At 46.9% G+C, this 24294-nt stretch overlaps 1 protein-coding gene across 1 annotated transcript in view; it reads left to right on the forward strand.

The window, feature by feature from the left end:
- Positions 1-87: 87 nt before the first annotated feature.
- CDC42BPG (CDC42 binding protein kinase gamma) overlaps positions 88-24294 on the forward strand; it is a gene marked incomplete at its 5' end in the record, with an annotated part of 42596 nt that continues 18389 nt past the window's right edge. The window contains 22 exons of the mRNA XM_015824828.2: positions 88-236; positions 1264-1357; positions 2402-2602; positions 4270-4518; positions 5231-5310; positions 6426-6541; positions 7020-7115; positions 8967-9088; positions 10781-11023; positions 11773-11883; positions 11972-12135; positions 12662-12743; positions 12999-13111; positions 13562-13676; positions 14247-14395; positions 15042-15130; positions 16980-17029; positions 18146-18250; positions 21621-21665; positions 21776-21881; positions 22320-22453; positions 23987-24117. Coding sequence (XP_015680314.1) covers positions 88-236; positions 1264-1357; positions 2402-2602; positions 4270-4518; positions 5231-5310; positions 6426-6541; positions 7020-7115; positions 8967-9088; positions 10781-11023; positions 11773-11883; positions 11972-12135; positions 12662-12743; positions 12999-13111; positions 13562-13676; positions 14247-14395; positions 15042-15130; positions 16980-17029; positions 18146-18250; positions 21621-21665; positions 21776-21881; positions 22320-22453; positions 23987-24117 — 2744 coding nt within the window. The remainder of the gene's footprint in view (positions 237-1263; positions 1358-2401; positions 2603-4269; positions 4519-5230; positions 5311-6425; positions 6542-7019; positions 7116-8966; positions 9089-10780; positions 11024-11772; positions 11884-11971; positions 12136-12661; positions 12744-12998; positions 13112-13561; positions 13677-14246; positions 14396-15041; positions 15131-16979; positions 17030-18145; positions 18251-21620; positions 21666-21775; positions 21882-22319; positions 22454-23986; positions 24118-24294) is intronic.

Below are 24294 nucleotides of genomic sequence, written 5' to 3' on the forward strand. Positions count from 1 at the left end.
CTGACCGGGGGATTCTGGGAGTTGAAGTCCACACTTGCAGAACACAGGTTGGGAAGGGATGCTAGAGGTTGGTGATTCTTTTGCCAGTATCTGGTGATGGATTATTACGCCGGAGGAGACCTACTCACCTTGCTGAGCAAGTTTGAGGACCGTCTGCCTGAAGACATGGCCTGCTTCTACCTGGCAGAGATGGTCCTGGCCATCCATTCCCTCCACCAGCTCCAGTATGTCCACAGGTAAGTTTCTTCTACCTGTCAACCTTGGCCGTGGATTGGGAGGGTCCTTGGGGTGGGTCAGAAAGCCACAAGATGACTTGTGACTGCACACTTGCACTTCACAGATTGTCCTCGACTTACAACAGTTTGTTTAGTGACCATTCAAAGTTACAACAGCACTGATCGTTTTTCACACTTACAACTGTTGCAGAACAGAACAGACCTTGGAGGTCATCTAGTCCAACCCCCTGCTCAGGCAGGAAACCCTATTCCATTTGAAACAAATGGCTGTCCAACCTCTTCTTAAAAAAATTCCAGTGATGGAGCACTCACAATTTCTGGAGGCAGGTGGTTCCACTGGTTAATTGTTCTAACTGTCAGGAAGTTTCTCCTTAATTCTAGGTTGATTCTCTCCTTGATTAGTATCCATCCTTTGCTTCTTGTCCTGCCTTCAGGTGCTTTGGAGAATAGCTTGACTCCCTCTTCTTTGGGGCAGCCTCTCAAATACTGGAACCCTACTATCATGTCACCCTTCGTCCTTCTTTTCATTAAACTAGACATATCCAGTTCCAGCAGTTGTAAGCTGCCCAGAGTCATTTACTGAGATGTGTGGCTACTGAAATCAGTCAGTCAGTCAGTCAGTCAGTCAGTCAGTCAGTCAGACAGACAAACAAACAAACAAACAAACAAACAAACAAACAAACAACCCATTACCCTACACACTGCTTTCTCCCTGCTTGGTGATTTACTGAAAGCGAGGGAGAAAAATCACCCAGAGATGTGTCGTAGGTTGTTTTCACCATATTTGCAGACCCCCACCCAGGGATCGCCCTGGCTGGGAATCCCTGATGTTAGGTTGGAAAGAAGCTGAGAACTGACCAGCTTGCCCACTTTTCCCCCGCTTGGTCCATAAAAGCCCACAACCCCCCCCCCCATGTTTGAGGGGTGGTCACCTGGTCCTTTCCTGAGGGCCCCACATTACTCCAGTCCCCCAACCCTACTTTTCTGAGGTCCCACGACTTACCACGGCTGGCCCTTCCCCCCACAGAGATATCAAGCCGGACAATGTCCTGATTGACACCAGCGGGCACATCCGCCTGGCTGACTTTGGCTCCTGCCTTCGCCTGGCTCCGGATGGCACGGTGAGCTTGGCCTGGGGTTGGGTGGCGATCAGGGTCGTAGCCCTGATTGGGGAAGGCTGGCCTGGATGGTGATGGGGTAGATAGGGGACCCAGGCAGTACACAAGAGTCAGCACGAAGAGGGTAGGGCCTTTGCCGGTGTGTTGTGGGCACCAGCTTGAGTGGGAGCCAGTTCATTTCCTGAAGATGGTCTGTTTAGCTGCATGTGGCACGTTTTGTTAAACTAAGACCAAGTTTAGAATTAAGTCAGCTTAATTAAACTAGAGTTAAACCAGGTTTAAAATTAAGCCAGGTTTAGAGCTAAGCCAGGTTCAGAATTAAGCCAGGTTTAGAGCTAAGCCAGTTCAGAATTAAGCCAGGTTTAGGGCTAAGCCAGTTCAGAATTAAACCAGGATTAGAGCTAAGCCAGGTTTAAAATTAAGCCAGGTTTAGAGCTAAGCCAGGTTCAGAATAAGCCAGGTTTAGAGCTAAGCCAGTTCAGAATTAAGCCAGGTTTAGAGCTAAGCCAGGTTAAGAATTAAGCCAGGTTTAGAGCTAAGCCAGGTTTAGAGCTAAGCCAGATTTAGACTTAAGTCAGGTTCAGTGTAAGCCAAGTTTAGAGCTAAGCTAGGTTTAGAGGTGAAGCAGGTTTAGAGCTAAGTCTGGCTTAGCTCTAAACCTGGTTTAATACTAAGCCAGGTTTACAGTTAAACGAGGTACAGAGTGAAGCTGGTTCTGAAAAATAGCCAAATTTGGGGTCTACAGGGAGGGACACAGCGAAGAGTGTGTTTGTGTGTCAAATGATAACACATGTGATGATGTCATCAAGCAAACACATGACTTATGTACGGGGCATCAGATATGCTACAAATAAATAAGCATTTGTATAAAATGACATTTTTCAACCTTGGCCACTTAAGATGTGTGCACTTCAACTCCCAGAATTCCATGCTGTCTGGGGAATTCTGGGAGTTGAGGTCCACCTTTCAAAAGTTGCCGAGTTTGGGAACTCTGAAGGGTCAGTTTGAAAGATGGCGGAATCCGAAGTGGGCCCTGCTTCGTCCCAGGTGCAGTCTCCGGTGGCTGTGGGCACCCCCGACTACATCTCCCCAGAGATTCTACAAGCCATGGAGGACCGAAAAGGCAAATACGGCCCCGAGTGCGACTGGTGGTCTCTCGGGGTCTGCATGTACGAGCTGCTCTTTGGGGAGACCCCTTTCTACGCCGAGTCCCTGGTGGAGACCTACGGCAAGATCATGAACCACGAGGTGAGTCCTACCTATGGGGGGGGGGCGTAGGCGGGAAAGGCCGTACGAGGCAGAGGAATGCACTGTATCCGAGAGATAAAAACTTTTAAAAACATTTTACAGAGAGCCTTCAGTTGAGCTCAACATTTCTGACAATTTCTAAACGAGACACTTGTTAAGTGAATTGTGCCCCATTTTACGACAATTGTTAAGTTAATAACACGGTTGTTAAGTGAATCTGGCTTCCACCATTGGCTTTGCTCATCCGAAGGTCGCAAAAGGGGATCACACGAATCCTGGGACACCGCAATTGTCATGAATGTGAGTCAGCGGCCAAGCGTCTGAATTTTGATCATGTGACCACGGGGATGCTGTGACGGTCGTAAGCGTGAAAAATGGTCATAAGTCCCTTTTTTCTGTGCCGCTGCCACTTTGAACGGTCGGAGGACTGCCTGTGTCCCTTGTTTGCAAGTGTTTATGCACACAAGATCCCAAAATGCTCGTTCGCCATTGGTTTCCTCCCGCACACAGTCTAGGAGACCCGACACAAGAGGAACATGGATCAGGAGGGAAGCCAAAACGTTAAGCCGGTAGGACCAGGAAGAGATACAGAGTGAAGGGATGGTCCTTCTTTCCACCTGTCTTGTGAAATCTTCAGATCTAGGACACAGAGAGTCCACTGGGGAGAGGCCGCTCGGCAGCCAGGAGGACCACAAAGCCCATCTTCCATTGGTCTGGCGCAAGGGCTGGATTTTGCACCCGTTCGGTCGCTGACAGACCTCACTTTTTCACCTTAGGCAAAACATTTAGGCAACTCCCTCCCTGAGTCAAATTAGCTGCCAGCCCCGGGTGTGAACGCTCCCATTTTTCCCTCCCAGCGCAGCTTGGCTCGCTTTCACGAATCACCTCAAATGATCCCACTGCAGTGCCTTTGTTCTCCGTCCAGTAGTGGCCCAAAGTTACAGGTAGTCCTCAACTTACAGCCACGATTGAGCCCAACATTTCTGTTGCTGAGCCAAGAAAGTTGTTAAGGGAGTTTTGCCTGGTTTTATGACCTTTCTTGGCCACTGCTGTTAAGTGAATCACCGCAGATGCTAAGTTAGTCAAATGGTTGTTTAGTGAATCCGGTTTCCCCATTGACCTTGCTTGTCAGAAGGTCGCAAAAGGGGATCATGTGAGTCCGGGAGACACCGCAACTGTCATAAGTATGAACCAGTTGCCAAGCGTCTGAATTTTGATGCTGTGGGGATGCTGCAACAGTCCTAAGTGTGAAAACAGTCATAAGTCACTTTTTTAGTGCCGTTGTAACTTTGAACGGTCACTGAACGAAGTGTTGTAAGTCAAGGACTAGCTGTAGTCCGTTCTTAATCATCATCATCATATCATAGAGTTGGAAGGGACCTTGGAGGTCTTCTAGTCCAACCCGCTACTTGGGCAGGTTCTTGGTGGCTGAACATGCTACTTCACTTCTGTTAAGGCAGGATGAATTCTAACAGCTGTGCAACCCTCCTCTTGTCCTTGCGTAAACCCTGATTGTTGGTTTAATGATCTCAGTTACTCCAGGAATTTTGGTTTCTGGAGTCCCCGGCAGAGCACAACGCCCCCTATTGATGCCAGCTGCCAAGGGTAGCAGAGAGACCCCTGAGATCTCCACTCAGCTTGCATCCCCCCCTTGTTTCCTCTTCCAGGACCACCTGCAGTTCCCCCCGGATATCACCGACGTCTCGGAGAGCGCCAAGGACCTGATCCGCAAACTCCTGTGCCATCAAGAGGTCCGTCTGGGCCGAAAGGGCATCGAGGACTTCAAGTGCCACCCCTTCTTTGAAGGCATCGACTGGGAGGAGCTTCACAAGAGCCCGCCCCCCTTCATCCCCGAGGTGACCAGCCCGGCCGACACCTCCAACTTTGATGTCGACGACGACACCCTGAAAGAAGCGGTAATGGGAGCCTCCTGTCTGGGACGGGGTTGCGAATCGGTGCTGAGGCCAAGGCCCCCCCTGCCTCTTCCCCCCCCTCAGTGCTAGACTGGAGGGGGGTGTAGGAAGACAGGCAGGGCTGCCCTAGCTAGCTGCAGACCCCGAAGGGCCAAAAAGCAAGACCCACTGAATATTTCTTTTAAAAAGTGTAGGACATTTAGCTCTTGGAGCAGGGTTTCCCAAGCTTGAGCTTAGCTGGCTGGGGAATTCTGCGAGCTGAAGTCCACGCATCTTAAAAGTGCTCAATTTTGCTCAAACCTTAATGGAATGGAATAGAATAATAGAATAGAATAGAATAGAATAGAATAGAATAGAATAGAATAGAATAGAATAGAAAATATGGAATGGAACGGAACGGAACAGAACAGAATAGACTTCACTTGTCAGATGGTCACAAAAGGGGATCATGTGACCCCACAACACTGCAACTGTCATAAATATGAGTCAGTTGCCAAGCGTCCAAATTTTGATTGCATGACCCTGGGGATGCTGCAATGGTCATAAGTGTGAAAAATGGTCCTAAGTCACCTTTTTCAGGGACGTTGTAACTTTGAACGGTCACTAAACGAACCATTGTAAGTCGAGGACTGCCTTTATATGTGTGTGTGTGTGTGTGCATTTTGGGGGGAAAATGGCGCCTGATCTTCCTCCCCCTCTCTTCCTGATTTTTTAGGAGACGCTTCCGCCAATCCCCCACGCCACGTTCTTGGCCCACCACCTCCCCTTCGCTGGATTCACCTACATCTCCGGGATGTGAGTATGGCAGCCTTGCTCTGATTTGCAGCTTTGCTCCCAGGTTCCTTTCTGATGCTGTGGGCTGCATGGAGCCTCCAGCTTCAGCAGCAAGCTATCTCAAAACGCCATCAGCCAGCCAATAGGGAGCTGCAGTCTCCTTTCTGCTTGGCTTCAGGGATGGTCCGAGGATAGATGTCAGGGTGATTTGATCTCTCAACCTGATGGGAATTTCCGATGCTTTCCATAAGTCTGATTTTTGCACCCGGAGGCTGCCGTATTCCAACAGCCAACTGTGCATGTACGAAATGCTCCTGTGCATGTGTTAAAAAGAGATTCAGAGTGTTAGTCTGGGCTGGTGAGCTGTTTCCCCAGTTCATGTGAATATAGGTAGTCCTTGGCTTCTAACTTACAATGTTCGAAGTTACAGCACTGAAAAAAGTGACTTATGACCGTGTTTCACACTTATGACCGCTGCAGCATCCCCAGGGTCACCTGATTAAAATTCAGCCGCTTGGCCACTGGTTCATATTTACGACGGTCGCAGTATCTCCGGGGTCATGTGGTCCCCTTTGGCGAGTAAAGTCAAGCAAAGTCCATGGAGAAGAAGCCGGATTTACTTAACAACCGTGTCACTCAGAACTGTGGCAGGAAAGGTCGTAAAATGGGGCAAAACTCACTTAGCAACAGAAATTTGGGGCTTGATTATGGTTGTAAGTCAAGGACGACCTGTATTACAACACAATATTGTGAATTTTTTTCCTTTTTTTTTTGCTGGAGTTGCAAATTTCAGGCACCCGGCTGGCCTAGCCTGTTTCCCAGCAAATAAGTTTCCCTAAATGAATTCACGGGAAATATCGGAGCTGCATTATTTGGTAGCAAACCTGAACTTCAATGGCAACTGATGTTGATAAGGCGTATTTTGACTGGCGTGGGCAGACCCACAAGTGGACGTGGTCCTGGAAGGGGTGCCACCCACAGTGCCCCTCCGGAGACCCAGATATTTCCCATCCGTGTGCCCCATATCCTGCTTTTTCAGCAAGGAAATCCGTTTTTCCGGCCCTTCGGTGAAGATGGATTCTCGTTGTTTGCAAAGATCAAAGCTCTGAGCTCCGTGTCCCTGTGTCCCCCCACAGACCCTTCCCCGAGAGACCCCCGGTGTCCCCCCCCACCAGCTCCAGCATCAGCCGGCTTGAGAAAAGGATCCGTCAGCTGGAACAGGAGAAACTGGACCTGAGTCGGAAACTGCAAGGTAGGTAACCCCACAGGAGGAAGAAGCATTCCTAGAAGCAGTCGCTGAGAAGGGACCTTAGAGGTCTTCTAGTCCAGCCCCACTAATCAAGGTTTCCCAGCCTTATTGGCTACTTACATTGGAGGCAGTGTAATTTGGGAATAAGAAACCTAAGCACAGACAGAATGCAGACTCAGGTTGATCTCCCCACCCACTCGGGAGAATTGCCGCTGGTTCTTTATTAAACGTATTTATACAACCCACTGAATCAGGCTGAGCCCAAGACACAGGAACTGCATTTGCACAACACGTTAAGCTTGATTTATTTTGCCCGGCTTGGCGGGTGGGGCCACCCCACCCCGTTGTGTTTGCTCATGGTTCAGGGCGCGCTGCCAACCCCAAAAGGGATCGGGTGAGTAAATGCTATCCTAGCGGGACTGCTGCTATCCAGAAACCCATCGGGGACCTCTTACCATCTCATTGCCCTCGCCCTGCACAGGTTCTCTGGTGAAATCCCCTTCCAAGACCTCGGCCAAAGACGCGGAGATCCGAAGTCTCCAAAATGAGGCGGCTACTTTGAAGAGACAGTTGACAGGTACTTGTCAAATAATATTTTGGGGGAAAAAACAAGCCTCTTTCGGGATCATTTTACTGCCCGGAATAATGAATGGCAGCCTTTGATTGACCTTACCTAAGCTGAGAATTAAAAATGGGATTTGGTTTAGTTAGTGGTTGGATGGGAGACCACCAAGAGATCTCAGGCTGGAGGAGAACTCAAAAAAAAATTCATCCTAGAACAGGTTAGCAACAAACCACTTCTGTACGATTGCCAAGAAAATGAATGCTGCTTTGGGTTCGACAAAAGTCAATCTTAACCTCAAGGCCCCGTTAGAGAAACGCCTTGGGAATTTTGACAATTTCCTCGGCTCTCAAATGGGTGGAAGAAACAATATTCCCCCTCTGTCGTTGCGGGGAACGTTGTGGTAAAACCGCAGGGTGTCAGCGATGGCCCCGGCCTCCTCATGCAAAGAACGCAGCTGCATACTTGCATCATGTCTGATGCCAGCATAGGTCCTCCTCGACTTGCAACCACAAGGGAGCCCAAAATTTCCATTGCTAAGCGAGACAATTGTTGAGTGAGTTTTGCCCCATTTTACGACCTTTTTGCCCACAGTTGTTAAGTGAAACACTGCAGTTGTTAAATTAGTGACGTGGTTGTTAAGTGAACCCAGCTTCCCCCTGACAGAAGCTCACCAAAGATGATCCCCATGACCCACTGCAACCGTCATAGGTACATGCCAGTTGCCAAGCGGTTGAATTTTGATCACGTGACCCTGGGGAGGCTGCCGTGGTCGTAAGTGCAAACATCGATCGTAAGTCATTTTTTTAGTGGCATCGTCACTTCAAACGGTCGCTAAACTAATGGCTGTAAGTCGAGGACTAGTTGTGCCTGCATGCTCTGTGTAGGTTGGCCACTAAAAGGAAGATATGAAGGAGATTAATGTTCTCTCTCTCTCTCCCTCTCCCTCCCTCCCTCCCTCTCTCTCTCTCTTTCTCTTTCTCTTTCTCTTCTCTCCCTTTCTCTCTCTCTCCCTCCTTGTCTCTCTCCCGCTCTCTCTATCTCTCTTTCTCTTTTGTCTCTCTCGCTTTGTCTTTCTTTCTCTTCTCTCCCTCCCTCCCTCTCTCTTTCTCTCTCTTTCTCTTTCTTTTTTCTCTTTCTTTCTCTTTCTCTCCCTCTCTCTCTCCCTCCTTCTCTCTCTCTCTCTTTCTCTCTCTCTTTCTCATTCTCTTTCTCTTCTCTCCCTCCCTCTCTCTCTCCCTCCTTGTCTCTCCCTCCCTCTCTCCCTTCTTCTCTCTCTTTCTCTCTCTCACTTTCTCTTTCTTTCTCTTCTCTCCCTCCCTCTCGCTCGCTTTCTCTCACTCACTCGCTTTCTCTTTCTCTTCTCTCCCTCCTTCTCTCTCCCCTGCTCTTTCTTTTTCTCTCTCTTTCTCTCGCTTCTTTCTTTCTTTCTTTCTCTCTCTCCCTCCCTCTCTCCCTCCTTCTCTTTCTCTTTCTCTCTCTTCTCTCCCTCCTTCTCTCTCTCTCCCTCCTTTTCGCTCTCCCTGCCTCTCTCTCTTTCTCTTTCTCTTTCTCTTTCTTTCTTTCTCTTTCTCTCTCTCCCTCCCTCTCTCTCCCTCCTTCTCCCTCTCTCCCTCCTTCTCTCTCTCCTTCTCTCTCCCTCTTTCTCTTTCTCTCGCTTTCTTTCTTTCTCTTTCTCTCTCTCTCTCCTTCTCTCTTTCTCTCTCTTTCTTTTCTCTCCCTCTCTCTCTCTCTTTCTCTTTCTCTCACTTTTTCTTTCTCTCTTTCTCTCTCTCCTTCTCTCTCTCTCTTTCTCCCTTCCTCTCTCTCTCTCTCTCTCTCTCTCTCTCTTTCTCTCTCTCTCTCTCTGTCTCTCCCACCTGGCAGAGAATCAGCTGGAGAATGACAAGGTGCAGAAACAGTATCACAATCGCATTGCACTGGGTCAAATGAAGGCGTTGGAGGACCGTGTCTTGTTTCTGGAACAGGAGAAGAAGGATGCTCTTCAGGTATCCGAACCCACCTTGGTGCCCCAGGATGTTTCTAACATGTTTCATTGTTTCAATTCTTCTTTCATGCATAAACCAGGATTTACTGTTTTGGCGACTTCAAGATGCTGGTCTTCAACATCCAGAATTCTCCAGCCAGCAATGGTGCCTGGGACATTCTGGGCGTTGAATTCCAGTGTCTTAAAGTTGTCAAATTGGACAAAACCAGGCATAAATTAATTCATTTCATTTACTTAAAGCAGCCTAAAGAAAGATGCTCTTTCTGATAAGCAGGACTGTCCACTTGAGTTTCCTAATCAGCACGGTGAAACAGTCTAGACAGGATTTTGAACCTGACTAGATCACATTCCTGTTTCTATTAGGTTTTGAATTTGAACATGATGTACTCAGAACTGGTGGGGTCAACCCCAATCCCTGCTTTCCCCAAGGAATTCCTCAGATTCTGTTTTTCTTAAAGTTATGTGGTCACACAATGTAAACACAATGTAAACACATACCTGTGTCCTGGCAGGTATTTTTATTTAATTATTACATTAATATGCCACCCATTATAATTGATAAAGTGATTCTGGGCAGCTTATAAAATGGTAAACAGATAAATTTAAAAACAGTTAAAATTAAGAAAATTAAGAACCAAAATCATGGGAATTGGACCCAGAAGCAAATTGGCAACGAATGCAGCTTGCACAACAGTGGTGTTATACACACCACTTTAAGGGGTCCCCAACCTGTGGGCCACAGCCCACTACCGGGCCGTGGCCTTTTGGCCACCGGCCACGTGAATGGCTGGCTAGTGCGTACACATGTGCACGCAGTCTCTCCCACTCACGCTAGTCCTGTGCCCAGTGTGGCATGGGCGCTAACCCGCCCCTAGCATCATGCGGGTGCTTGCACTGCTCCCAGCATCGTGCGCACGCACGCACGCACACGGCCCCATGCCTGCCCCTTCCTTTCTCTCCTGGCCGCCAAACTAGAAAGGTTGGGGACCTCCGCCTTAAGGGCCTCCAGAACTGTCGCACCACTGCATTCTGTACTAGTTGTAGCTTCCAAATACTCTTCAAGGGTAGCCCCATATAGAGCGCACTGCAGTAATCCAGCTGAGCGATAACCAAAGAATTGAGTGACTGTGTGCATTTATTTATTGTATGGCACATGCACATCACATTTCAATAGAAACACAAATACAAAATATGAAATATAAAATTTAAAATATTATGAATTACAGATATAATGTCCAAATTACAGATATAATTTTTGCTTTATTTGTCACAGCCACAAAATCTGCAAAGTCTCCATTATAGACTCTATTTTTGGCACTCTGATACTATATGTTGGATAGTTTGTTTTTTCGCCCTGCAGTCACAATTCAGTCATGGTATTTATAGAGGGGTCTGCATACCTACCACAGCCAGTGCGGGTTGGTCCAGTGTTCTCCATGTACTGCACGAGGCTGGTCAAATCCAAGTGGTTTTGATGCAAAGCAAACTTCAACCTTGTGGGGGGCAATTTTCTATCTGCACCCAGTTTGGACTCCTGATCCTGCTGTTCCTCACCCTGTGCTGTACCTGGAGAGGCTGCAGAAGGTGGTCCAAAATCACAGTTGGCGCCTGATGCCTGCGTGTTTCGCCGCTGGAAACTTCTGACGGCCAAGTGCTCAGGCCTGGTGCTGATAGTGACTTCTTCTCGTGGTAGGGTCTGACCGAGCTGCAGGAGCAGCTACAGGCTCAGGCTTGGGAGCTGCAAGAGGAGCAGGAGCGCCATCGGGAGACGGCAGAGGAACTGCAGAGCGCCGAGGCCAAGTGCGGGGAGCTGCAGGCCCAGTTGCTGCGGCACTCGCGCCTGCTGCGGGAACGACTGGAGGAGACGGAAGCTGCTGCTCGACGGGTGGAAGGGCTACGCAAGGAGCTGGCCCGTACTGAGAGTGGACGCAAGGAGGTAACTTCCTCTCTGCACATGCACACACGCACGCATGCACGGATGCACACACACCACACACACATACACACACACGCACGCATGCATGCATGCATACGCTTCTCACTGGGGTCCTTCCCAAGAGTGCCAGTTCTGAATTATCAAAATGTAGACGCTTGGCAGCTGACTCATGTTTATGACGGTTGCATTGCCCTAGGCAGCCTTCTGACAAGCTAAGTCAAGGAGGAAGCCAGATTCACTTCACAACTGTGCTACTAAGTTAACAAATGCAGTGATTCACTTAACAACTGTGGCAAGAAAGGTCGTAAAATGGGGCAAAGCTCATTTAAGAACTGTCTCGCTTAGCAACAGAAATTTGGGGCTCAATTGTGGTCATAAGTCAAGGATCACCTCTAGGTTCCTTTCCAGTGGGAAGGTAAGAGCGTTCCATGTGCCTCGGCGGATAGTCTTGCCAGCCACATGACTATGGAAGTGTCTTCGGACAACGTTGGCTCCCTTGGCTAGGAAACGGAGATGCGCACCGGCCCTTCGAGTCAGACATGACCAGACAGGGGAAATCTTTATCTTTTTTAGGTTAAGATGGGTGGACCACCCGGGTGGGGTCCCCTGCTCAGGGCCTCGGCTTGAGGAGGCACCCAAGGAGCATCCCAGACTGCCTTCCGCAGCCTCTGGGCTGCAGGAATAGACAAGACGGTCCCCACAAACCATCTTTCCCCGGAAGACCAGAGACATCTCTTCTCTTCCCGCAGCTGGAGCTCCGGATCGAAACCCTGGTGGGCGAGGTGTCCAAGCAGCGAAAGGGACGGGAGAGAGTGGAGCAGCTAATGCGGAAGTTGAAAGAGGAGCTGGAGGAACTGCGGGTAGGGAGGGGTATGCCGACATCAGAGGACCCTAATCCTAACGGCAGCATTAGCCGCTGCGCCGCATTGATTTGGGGCTCTCTTGCAGGCCAAGCCAAGCCCGGGCCTCTTCCAGCGGTCCAGCTCCAGGAGACGTCCGGAGCCGTGCGGTGTGTGGATGGAGGAGCTGCAAGCCAAGGGACGGCAGGTCGAGGCTCTGACCAAGCAGGTGGCCGAACTGCAGGAGCAGCTGGAGGGGGCCAGGAGGCAGCGGTGAGCAGCAGAACGAGACAAAGAGAGGAGGCGTCCCGGGGTGACTGATTGCCATTTGCAATCTTCCCGGTTGGCTCTCAATCAGCAAAGTCAAAGGGGAAAGCGGGATTCATTTAACAACTGTGTGATTCTCTTAACCACCGTGAAATTGGGTCTGGTCATGTGATGACTCAATGACCACATGGTTTAAAGATGGAAGTTGTGATCCCCGTTGTCAAGGGTCTCTCCAGCCTTGGTAACTTGAAGACTTGTGGACTTCAACTCCCAGAATTCTCCAGCCAGCCACAAGTCATCCACTAGACATTCAGCTGTCTGAGACAGTATAGGTTCTCCTGCTGGAGCAGGGGGCTGGACTAGAAGACCTCCAAGGTCCCTTCCGGCTTCTATTCTATTCTATTCTATTCTATTCTATTCTATTCTATTCTATTCTATTCTATTCTATTCTATTGTCTTCAAGTTGCCAAAGTTGGAGATATTGTGGTCGTAAATTGAAGCCTACCTGTGCCATGATTTTTTTTCTGCCTAGGTGCGAAAATACGGAGCCAAACAGAGGAGGCCAAGTGGCCACTGGCAGTAGCTGCAGCGCCCGGAGGCCTCCTAGTGACCAGGTAGACGTGCTTTATGGTTTCCCAAATTACCCACCTGTCCTCCCCTCCCTTTTTCTCCAGGAGCATAAAATGGGGCACTTGCCGGGCCCCTTGCTCCACAACAACAACCCTGTGAGGAAGGCTGGGCTGAGAAATTCTGATGCATCAGCAGAGCTGTTGTGACTGGTGGGACCTGAATGTAGATACCCCATTCGTGCTTTAGCCCCTCCCCCAGTGTACCCCAATGGCTCTTTTAAAGGCTCTGATCTGCAACAGGTGGATTCTCGGGGTAATGACGCCTTGCACCCGGGACCAGGGAGCTGCACGTTTGAATCCCACAAAGCCACCTTCACCAACTGGGAGATTCAGATCGCCGACATTTTGAAGTGGTGAGCATCCCTCCAGAGTTCGAATTGGCAGGGTTGCCTCTGAGGATAAACAGAGTGTCTTTTCTTCTCTCGTAAATGACCCCAGCATCTAGTGCAGCCTTTCCCCAACCTGGTGCCCTCCAGATAGGCTCAAGGGACAAGACCACCTTGAATCTTCTCCAGTGGAATTCTGGGATTTGTAGTCAGAACAAGCTTGAGAGGCATCAGCTGGCGGAAATTATATTTTTACTTGTACAGTATGTTGTGGAAATTAACTAAAGGGCAGTTCTGGACTTATGTCCGCAAACTGGGACCAGAACTATGGTGGTTAAAGCAATGTGGTCGTTAAATGGGTGGGAACGGGTGGGAAGGTGCAGGAGCAGGAGCAGGCAGCCAGGGGATGTTTCGCCCCTCGCCCCCCCCCAGGTGGACTCCCTTGACCTTCCCTGCCTGTTGCCCCCCCTCCCCCAGGGTGAGCGAGGAGAAGGAGTCCAGGGGGCACCTGCAGGCCATGGCGACTCGCATGATGAATGAGATGGAGGCCCTGAAGCAGGCGGGGTCCCAGAGCCCGGGCCCCAAGACCCCGGTAAGACAGGCCTGGGGGGAGGGAGGAGCCCCTTGTCACTCGATGGAGGGGGTGTAAGAGGAAAGGGGGGGAATCAAATCAGGGGTCTCTGCGGCTGGCTCCTTTCCTTCCTTCCCTCCCTTCCTCTCTCCCTCTCTTCTTCCTTCCTTCCTTCATTCTTTCCTTTCCTTCTCTTTCCTTCCTTCTTTCCTCCTCCTTCCTTTCTTTCCTCCTTCTCTCCCTTTCTCCCTCCCTTCTTTTCCTTTCCTTCTTTCCTTCTTTCCCTTCCCTCCCTCTCTTCTTCCTTCATTCTTTTCTTTTTTCCTTCCCTTCTTTCCTCCCTCGCACCCTCCCTCCCTTTCCTAGTCAATCTTCCCATGGAGGGGGGGGCACCTGTAGGGCAAACCCTTTGCTGCCTGGCGACACCCGGCAGTGCCAACTCCACCATTTTGCCCAGCCCAAAGGTGCCTTCGTGGGCCAATCGTGGCCAGGGCCGTGTGCGAATCCCTTTTGCCCCCCATCCCAAGCCTGCCTCTTGCACCGACCGCCCCCTCCCTCCGGACTGAGGCCCCCGCCCTTCTTCCTCTGCAGGACGCCCTCTGGAAAGCCCGGCGGCTGCAGAAGGTGGAGGCCTCGGCCAAGCTGGAGCTGCAGTCGGCCCTGGAGGCCGAGATCCGGGCCAAGCAGAGCGTCCAGACGGAGCTGGAGAGGCTGAAGGTGGCCCACCTGGGGCTGGAACGGTGGGTGAGCCCCCCCCCAGCCTGGCCCGGCCCTTCTTTGCAGGGGCTGCTGAGCCTGGCCGACGTCCAGTGCCCCTTTGGGCTCTCGGCACGATGCTGAGATTCAGACACACATATAGATACAGGTAGTCCTCAACTTACGACCATTCATTTAGTGACCGTTATTAACAGCGGTGACAAAAGTGACTTAGGACCGTTTTTCACACGACCATCGCAGCATCCCCAGGGTCATGCGATCAAACTTTGAAAGTTTGCCAACTGACTCGTATTTATGACGGTTGCAAGCTTCTGCAAGCAGAGTCAGTGGGGAAGCCAGGTTCGCTTAATGACCGTGCAAACTAACTTAACAACTGCATTGGTTCGCTTAACAACTGTGACAAGAAAGGTCGTAAAGTGGGGCAAAACTCACTTAACTGCCTCGCTCAGCAGCGGAAAATTTGGGCTCCGTTTGGTCGTAAGTCGTAAGCTACTACCTGTAGCAGAAGAAGGAAAACTTTTCCGAGCTCCCTTCAATGCCTGGACGAGAACTTCAGCGGGGCCCAGGGCAAGGGATTATGGGAGTTGGAGTCCCAGGGAGTCATTGCCCCCTCCCCTCCCCAAATAACCTTTCTCTCTTCTCTTCCCACTTTCGTGGCTTTCCCCAAAGACAGCTGCAGGAGGCAGCACAGCAGAACCGGACTCTGCGCCAGGAACTGGAGAAGACGAAAGGGGAGCTGAAGGCCCGCTCTCTGGAAGGTAAGGGGCCAGTCTGGATGGCCACCGGGTGCCTGCTCCGAGAGCCGCCCCTCGCCCAAGTTGGCCTGAAGTTTTGAAGGGTTTTCGCAGGCTCGGGTATTCATTGATCTGCTGAGGGTCTTCGCGGCTTCCTTTGGTAGCGCTGAGGGTCAGTTCCCCTCTCCCCCCCCCCACTGAGCTGCCAAGCCATAAAGGTTGGGGAACCACTGCCCTAGGAGACAAGATGGCCTCAGAGCATCTGCAGAGTGCTCTTCTCCACCGAGGATGCGGATTTGGATGGCAAGGCAGACGTGTTGCACTGTTAAAGGCATTAGGTCCCCCACATTTTGGGCACCAGGGACCAGTTCCCTAGAGAGAGGTTTTTCCGTGGACCGGAGGGTGCGTGGTTTTGTGTGCTGCCTGCATCCCACGGATGGGGCTTTGCTTGTTTGTGTGGACCGGTTGCTGGCATGCCGCAGCCCGGTACCGGTTCATGAACTGGGGGTTGGGGACCCCTAAGCTATATCATCGCAGCTAAGCACTTCTGGCAAACCAATGAAGTTTACCCAGAAAAGGGTTTCCTAAGGATTTCCTTGTGGTACCCTATCCAAAATATTAACCAGGCCTAACCCTGCGAGCTTTGGGGATCCAATCAGCTTAGGCAGCTGCTCTTTCTACTCAGACTTGATGGAACAAGTACTTGGACACAAATTACAAAAACCTGTCTTCATTATAAAGAGCCAGTTTGGTCTGGTGCTCAAAGCACCAGGCTAGAAAATGGGAGACCGTGAGTTCAAATCCTGCCTTAGTCATGAAAGCCGGCTGGGTGACTCTGAGCCAGTCTCTTTCTCTCTCAGCCCAAGCTACCTCACAGGGTTGCTGTGGTAGGGAAAATAGGAGAAGGAAGGTGCGTTTGGATATGTTTGCTGCCTTGAGTTATTTGTAAAAGTAATAAAGCGGGATAGAAATCAATCCCTAAATAATAATAAAAAATAAAGCATTTACTTTCATCAGCCAAGACAAGTCATTTTTGTTAAATTAAAATTAAATTAAATTAAAATGGTGGTTGGCCATAGCAGTGAGCAAAAATAAAATGGGAATTGAGTGGTGCTCCTGCCCTTAAATATTTATTTACTTTATTTTTACAAATTGCTCTGCCAAAGATATTGCAGTTGGAAAGGGATTCCTTCCGTTCAAAAGGATTTACGTTCTGAAGTTCTGAGCTGCTTAGCAAACGGAAACACATTTTCTGTCTTCTTAAAATGAATTTGAAAAGGCAAATAGAAGTGACTTTTTCTACACATCCTGTGCTGCATCAAGTAAACCATGAGCAGCAAAAAAACAAAACAAAACCCAGAAGCTGCCCTTTTGAAATTGTTCTTTAATTAAAAGCTTCCCGTCCTAGGGGGAGTTGCTGTTTTAAGAATTAAACGGAAACATTTAATTCTAATCACAGCTCCAAATAGAGTCAACTCGAATACGACTTAATTTTAGGTCATCTTTCATTTTACCCCAGCTGGTCACAGTTCAAATTTTTGAGTCTTTAACTTAATGTATCTCAACCTTGGCAACTTTAAGATATGTGGACTTCAATTCCCAGAATTCCCCAGCCACCACAGCTGGCTGGAGAATTCTGGGAGTTGAATTCCATATATCTTAAAGTTGATAAGTTTGAGAAACATTGCATTGACTCCTACAATTCCCCTCCAAAATGTGGTTGAATTCTGAGACTTCTACTGCTAATCCAGGAAGGTTCTGTTAATTCCATTATTAAGGGATTAATTAAAGGTGTAATAGTTCAAGACAGATTCAGGATTGTTCGGCACCACAATCCACAAAACCTCTCCATTTTCTCTGCTCTTCTTAACAGGTATCAAGTCCCAAACACCCCTGATCCCTTTCTTCTTCCGAAGCACCAGCGTAAGTTTTCACCTTGGACAGATACAAGTAGTCCTCTACTTATGACCACAACCGAGCCCAACATTTCTGTCACTAAGCGAGACTGCTGTTAAGTGCGTTTTGCCCCATTCACTTGCTACAGTTGTCAAATGAATCACGGCCGTTGTTAAATTAGTGACACAGTTGTTAAGTGAATTCTGGATTCTCCATTGTTTTTGCTTGTCAAAAGAGGATCACGTGACCCCGGGACACTGCAACTGTCATAAATATGAGTCAGTTGCCAAACATCTGAATTTTGATCACGTGACCAGGGGGATGCTGCAATGTCGTAAGTGTGAAAAACAGTCACTTTTTCCAGTGCTGTTGTAACTTCAAGCGGTCACTAAATCAACTTGTAAATCGAGGACTATCTGTATAATAAATTCTCTCAAAGTCAAATGAAAATGATACAGTAATTTTAATCTACACTGACAGTGAAAATTCATCCTCTTTGTCTCCTGGTTAATCAATCAAGCAGAATAGAGGTGGAGAGGACCTTGGAGGTCTTCTAGTCCAACCCCCTGCTCAAGGAGGAGAATTACAAAAATGCTCTTCAGGTTACATCCTAGTAAGAGTAGAGGGAACCTTAAAATTTAACTAATACTGCTATTTTGCATTTTAAAAAGGAAATGCAAGAAAATTTTGCACTAATCTGGATATAAATCCTAATCTGCTCAGACTCTAATTGCAGAAAGCCTTAAACGTCAGCTAAGATTATTTAATTGGGTCTCCGTGTTTTAGATATATCAATGTAAGAGATTTCTTGTTGATTATTTTTGCCTCCAACAATTTGATGTTGGGTGGCTTAAAAACTTAAATTTGGATGATTATCACAAATAATAAAATGCAAATGAACAAATAAATAACTTTACCCAGATTTGGGACACACAGTGTTAATGCTTGCCCAGAATGGTGAAAACCATTCTATAAAAGTTTTAAGAGGATGCAAAACGATTATATTGTGGCCTCAAAAAAGCAGAGGGAGAAGAAAACCTGCTAAGATTTGGGGCCTGCAAGGCGTCCCAGAGAGGAGCCTTTAGTGACCCAAATCCGGACGCTGGACAAGCAATCAGGCCCGTCTGCCCCCTTGTTTTTCAGAAGGACACCATCGCTTTTGGGAACAGCCCCGACTCCCAGGAGGCACGGAGACCGTCTGAGGAAGCTCAGCTGCACCCGGAAGGCAGGAGAAGCCTCCGGTCCAATGTAAGTCCTGCTAGGAATGGAGGGATCTTTCCCCATACAGCTAGTCCCCGACTTACGACTATAGTCTCACGTTATAAGCTGCCCGGCGCTGCCTTGTGGCGAGATGGGCAGCAAATCAATCAATCAATCAATCAATCAATAGAGAGTGGAACATGTACTGCAAAGCAGTGTATTTGTTAAGTGAGTTACACACAACTTTATGACTCCTTTCCCCCATGGTCGTTAAGTGGAGCTGGTTCCCCCCCATTGACCTGCCTTGTTGGAAGCCGTGATGATGTGATCCCAGGATGCTGCGGCCGCTGTAAATGCATATCAGTTGCCCAGCGCCCAAATTCTGATGACGTGACCGTGGGGATGCTGTCAGGGTCATAAGTGTGAACAATGGTCATGATTATCCTTTTTCAGTGCCTCATCTAGTAGTGATGAAATTTGAATGGTCATTAAACAAAATGCTCATAAATCAAGGACTACCTGTAATGGGAGCCCTCCCTCCCTTCCTTCCTTCCTTCCTTCCTTCCTTCCTCCCCCCTCCCTTTTTCCTTCTTTCTTCCCACCCTCTCTTCTTCCTTCATTCTTGTTCTCCTTCCTTCTCCCTCTCTTCCTTTGTCCCTTTTTCCTTCACTCTTTCCTCCCTCTTTTCTTTCTTCCATTCTTGTTCTCCTTCTCCCTCCCTCCGTCCCTTTTTCTTTTATTCTTCCCTCCCTCTCTTCCTTCCTCCATTCTTGTTCTCCTTCCTTCTCCCTCCCTCCCTCCTTTCCTTCCTCCCTTCTTCCCTTTTCCCTTCATTCTTCCCTTCGTCTCTTCCTTCCTACATTCTTGTTCTCCTTCCTTCTCCCTCGTCCCTCTCTCCCTCCCTCCTACTTGACCAGAGGGTTGGACTAGAAGACCTCCAAGGCCCCTTCCAACTCTGGTATTCTGTGTTCTTTTTTTATTTTTTAACAATTTTTATTAATTTTTCAAATTTTAACAACCAGGTAATTAGGAAGCAGTGTCGTGATAGGATAATCAATAATCCAATAACAGAGTGATACATAGATATATCTCAGTTTACATCAATAAAGGTTCCCTCTCTATTTCCCTTAGGTATTATATCACATTTATATTAGTATATTTCTAGCTAAAGTTCAATCAATCTATACATTTATCAATAACATTTTAGTTATACATAACCAGGTCCTGTTTTTAGATTTTATTTAATTCCAGTTATCATATTCCAATTTAGCCTTTTATAACCACTATTTATAATTCGGATAGGTTTAGTTTCCCTCATTTCATTATAAACTAATTCTCGTGACTAAAATACAAATATTATTCCAAAATTTAAATTCTTTCTTTATTCACCAATATATTCTATTTCTCATCCTAATAACTCCTCGTATACTAATAACATATCTTTCATTGTCACAAATCCATTTCCCTATAACCATTAAGGCTATAATCTAACAAATTATTTTAATTTCCATTATAAATCTGAATCCTAAATATTAAATCAGTCAATATCTCTAAGATCAGTCAAAATCTCTAAAAGAAAAGCTGCTTAACCCTCAAATGAATTTTTAAATCCCATTTTTAAATCTAACTCTGGCTTTCTTTTTATGCCAAGCAGGCTTCCATACCAATGCCCTTAAATCCTCCAGTGTATCTCCCTTGATTCCCACACATATTGTTTGAATCAAGTGAGAACATCCAGTTATCAGTTTTCAACGAAACTGGCCCCTTTGTATTTATTAGGTTGTTGCCCTGTCATCAATTCAGTCTGGTCTTCCTCTTCTTTCTGAGTGAAGCAAAGAGTCATATCCGGTGTTGTAATTGTTGGTCATCCAAGTTGTCTAAGTTCTCAATATGATATGTCTGTAGATCAGTTCCTATTGCTTTTGGAGTTACAGGTGTTTTAGTTGGCATCAGTATCTGTTTGTCAAAGTTCTCCGTAAGTTGTACATGATGTTGAGTAGAATCCTCTTTGATGTTAAATTGTTCCTCTTCTATTATTTTTTTGGCTTGTAAATTGAACAATTGGGGTCTGGGGTTCAATCTGTAGTTTGGTGAAAACATCTTCGGCTTTCACTCAGGATTTTATTAGCTTGGTGGCTTCAAGGATTTTTTGAAGTATAGGTTTATAGTTAAATTGTAGGTAGATTCCCTCCGTTTCCATGGTGATCAGCGATAGTCTTTTGGTGGAGGCTATGTTTAGTAAAGATCAGCCAATGTCCACCTCCACGCTTTCTAAAGCTGTTTTTACCACCCAGCTGTTTCCAAATCTTATCTTTTTTGATAGTATGAAGGGCAAATCAAGAGAGTCAACAGGCCTCACAATTGGGGAAAAAAAGAGAAGAAAAAAAAATCAATTGCTGTGCCAGTTTGTGCCACAAGATGTCCCCTTTCGACCACAAAATCTTTTCCCAGACGCCAGTTAGTCTTTTATTTGATTAAAAAAAGCCGAAAAAGAGGATATTTTCCAAAATAAATGGTTAGAGAAATAATAAGTCTCAATAATTAGATCTTTAAAAATCCCAAAAGTATCTGAAGATAAAAAAATCCAGTTATTTAGTTCTTAAAATTACTTATTCTTTTCTTTCCTTCAACGTTTAAATTCCCAAGTATAGAAACACTGCTGCATTGAAAGCAGGGGAGAGATTTGAAAAGGCTTTCACAGAAAGGTAATTAGGATAACAAAGAGGAAAGGAAGGGTCTCACCTGAACCCTCCACAATGCTTCATTGTGCTTAGATGTAAATTTGGCTTTCGGCTGGTGCGACTTAATGAGCGGCCATGTTAATGGACGCTCTTTTCTTCTTCAGTCCTGAGGAGCTGCCTCGGATCAACGGAGGGGCTGCCACCCCTCCGCGATCTAGCAAGGGTCCTCCCCAATGGTAGTCGCCCCTCCAGGGCGACTTTCAACCCTTTCCAGGGTCTCCCGAAGAAGGGAAACCGGATGGCGGGGAGAGCAGTCTCTCCGCACGTCTGCTGACGCCGCGATCCAGAACTGGAAGCCCTAGTATTCTGTGTTCTGTATGCCTCTTATTTACTCTGCCAATTCTTGAATTCTCACTTCAGGGTACAATAAAAACCCAACTCAAAAGCAGAGATAGAAAGAAAGAATTCCCTTTGTTTGCTTTCTAGCCCCTTTTCTTCACTCTCTGCCCAGCTGGCATGGCTTAATAAATAATTTGGGCAAAATAATTAGCAAAGGGCTGATAAAATGTTGTCTGGGCCAGATGTGGCAGACGACAGTAGGGAGAGATTCCACTTAAGCCTGGAAAAAGATGGGCAAAACACAGAAACCAGGTTAGCATGAAGTATTTCAATCTTTGTTTTCTCCCCCCCCCCACAGACACACACAGACTTTTTTAATATATTTTTTTCTCATACAGGCAGGAGCCCCCCTTGCAGAAAGCAGCCATTCTGGATGCCTCAAGGTGAAGACCTAGGGCTTAATCGTGAAAATTTAAAAAATTGTCATTTTTCTGCAAAGAAAAGACGTGCATTGAATCATTTTGCAAACTTTCTCCCTGCTGTGTTTTCCCAGCCCAGAACACACAGCTTCAAAACCCACAGCTTCTTGGCCCCCACCAAATGTATGCGCTGCACATCGCTGATGGTCGGGCTGGTCCGGCAAGGCCTGGCTTGTGAGAGTGAGTAGACTCTGGTAGGGCACAAAATGTGGTGAGGGGGGGCAAGGAAAGGGGGCTACATTCCTGTTTAAGCATGAGGACTAGAAACATAACTTGATTGCAGGAAAACAGACCATAGCTCAATTAAAAGGCAGGGAAACGATTGCTCAGCAGCCTGCACCATCTGGTTCTTTATCTACAGCTTAGCTATGATAGACATCAAAATGTTTTGGGCAATTTCAACCAACACAATGGCTGGCTGGGGAATTCTGGGAGTTGAAGTCCACACATCTTAACGTTAAAAAACATAGGTTGGAAGAGGGGCTACCAGCCTCTCCCTGATTTTTGGCCACTCTAGGACAAGATAGCTCTCTTCCTGCAAGAGGTAAGAAATGTAAACGTGCTAAAGAAAAAAAAAATTTTTTTTGCTTGCTTTTCGCCCTTCTTCTTCTTCTTCAGCCTGCCACTTTGTCTGCCACGTGTCCTGTGCGGCCGGAGCTTCCACCTGCCCCGTGCCTCCGGATCAGCTGCAGAAAACCCTGGGGGTGAATCCGGTAAACGGAACCGGCAGCGCCTTTGAGGGATATCTGTCGGTAAGAGACAGCCTTCCCAAACTTAGATAGGGCAGACCTCAGAAATGGCACTTTTCCAACTTCAGGACTTTCATCCAAAGTTTGACTGACCTGGAAAAAAAGCTGAGGTGTAAGACGCTGAGAAACAGTCACAGGCATGTTTTGAGCAGAAGCTGAAGCTGCTCACAGCCTCTGTCTTGTTTATTGCTTTTATATTCTTTTTACATACACAAGCTTTCTTAATCATTAGATGCTGACAACAGTTTATTCATTGGAAAATTCTTTCATCTAACCAACTATTTTCTAGTTACATATTATATGATCAACAACTAGATAAGGAACAAAGACAGGAAGATCAAAGACAGGAAGATAGAAGAAGGAACGAAGCGTATTATCTGTTTCGTGAGGCATTAAGTCAAGGGGTGTTCCGTGACCTTTTGGCTGCTTCACTGGAGCAAATGGCATAGGAGCAAAAGGGTATAGAATTATGAGATTTGTGGGGGTGCAAAGCACGTCAGTATGCTGCATGCGCATGTTACCCCTACACTAAGGCTTGGGCTGGATGGGACACCACCAAGAGATCCAAGGGTGGAGGCTAGATTATAATTAGAAAACAAAAACGAGCAAGATAGGCGTAAACCTCTTCCAGACTAAACATGAAGTTACAGGACAAGAAGTAACAGGTGGAAGATTATCAGAAAGAGACCCAACCTAGAACTAAGGAGAAATTTCCTGACAGTGGGAACAATTAACCTGTGGAAAGATTTGCCTTCAGAGGTTATGAGGCTTTTAAGAAAAGACTGGACATCCATTTGTCCGGAATGGCAAAGTGTCTCCTGCCTTCGGTCAGGGGTTGGACTAGAAGACCTCCGAGGTCCCTTCCAGCCTCGTTATTCTATGTTTTCTGTTCTAAGAGGATCTCCTGCCCTGCGGGAATGAAAATATTTCTTGGATAAAAGAAATCCTGGCTATTAAATTTGAGATTCTAAGAAACTAAATAAGAATATTACTTCGTATTATTAATTGGTTGATGCAGACGGTGAGAATCATGTATAGATAACAGAGGTGTCTCTGAAACTTTAGATTGTGGGGGAACCATGATAGAAATTGGGGTCATTTAAAATTTGGAAATGAAAAAGATCAATGTTAAATTTAAAATATTAATGGAAAATTAAAATTAAGAAAAATTTATTAGGTCATTGACTGTCTAAAAGATGGAATGTTAAATTAAGATATGTATAAACTGAAGATTATTGATGAATGCTAGAAAGTTATTTTCTGTTTGATTGATAGAATAAGAATTATGTTGGTTTGAATATGAAACAGTATATATTAAGGGAGAAAAAGAGAGGGAATTAGTTGTCATAATTCTTTGATATTTGTATTGATGATATTTAAATGTAATGGAATTATTGTACTCAGCTGCTTTTCAAATATGCAAATGTAATATTAGAAAATTAATAAAAATTTAAAAAAATATATGAAAATATTTCTTGGACTTGCACCTGCTTCTCTGGAGAAAACAAGTTTGCCTATTTCTCTTTTTATCCAAAGGTGCCCAAACCCCCTGGGGTGAGGAAAGGCTGGCACAAGGCCTTTGTGGTTGTCAGTGACTTCAAGATTTTCCTCTTTGATGCCTCAGAAGGAAAGATCTCGCCGGGTGTCATGCATGTCACAGATATGCGGTGAGTATATATTCTGGCTAGGGAATTCTGAGAGTTGAAGCCCACCTATCTTCAGGTTGCCAAGGTTGAGAAGCTCTGGGTTAGATTGTTGGCGGCCTTGTCAGATATCTTAGGCAAACCCAGCGATGATTCATAGATTGGCTCAGAGGAATTTGAGGCATGGGTCAAATTGATGGG

The sequence above is a fragment of the Protobothrops mucrosquamatus genome, unplaced genomic scaffold (genome assembly GCF_001527695.2).
Source record: "Protobothrops mucrosquamatus isolate PMUCROS unplaced genomic scaffold, P.Mucros_1.0 scaffold2371, whole genome shotgun sequence".
Lineage (NCBI taxonomy): Eukaryota > Metazoa > Chordata > Lepidosauria > Squamata > Viperidae > Protobothrops > Protobothrops mucrosquamatus.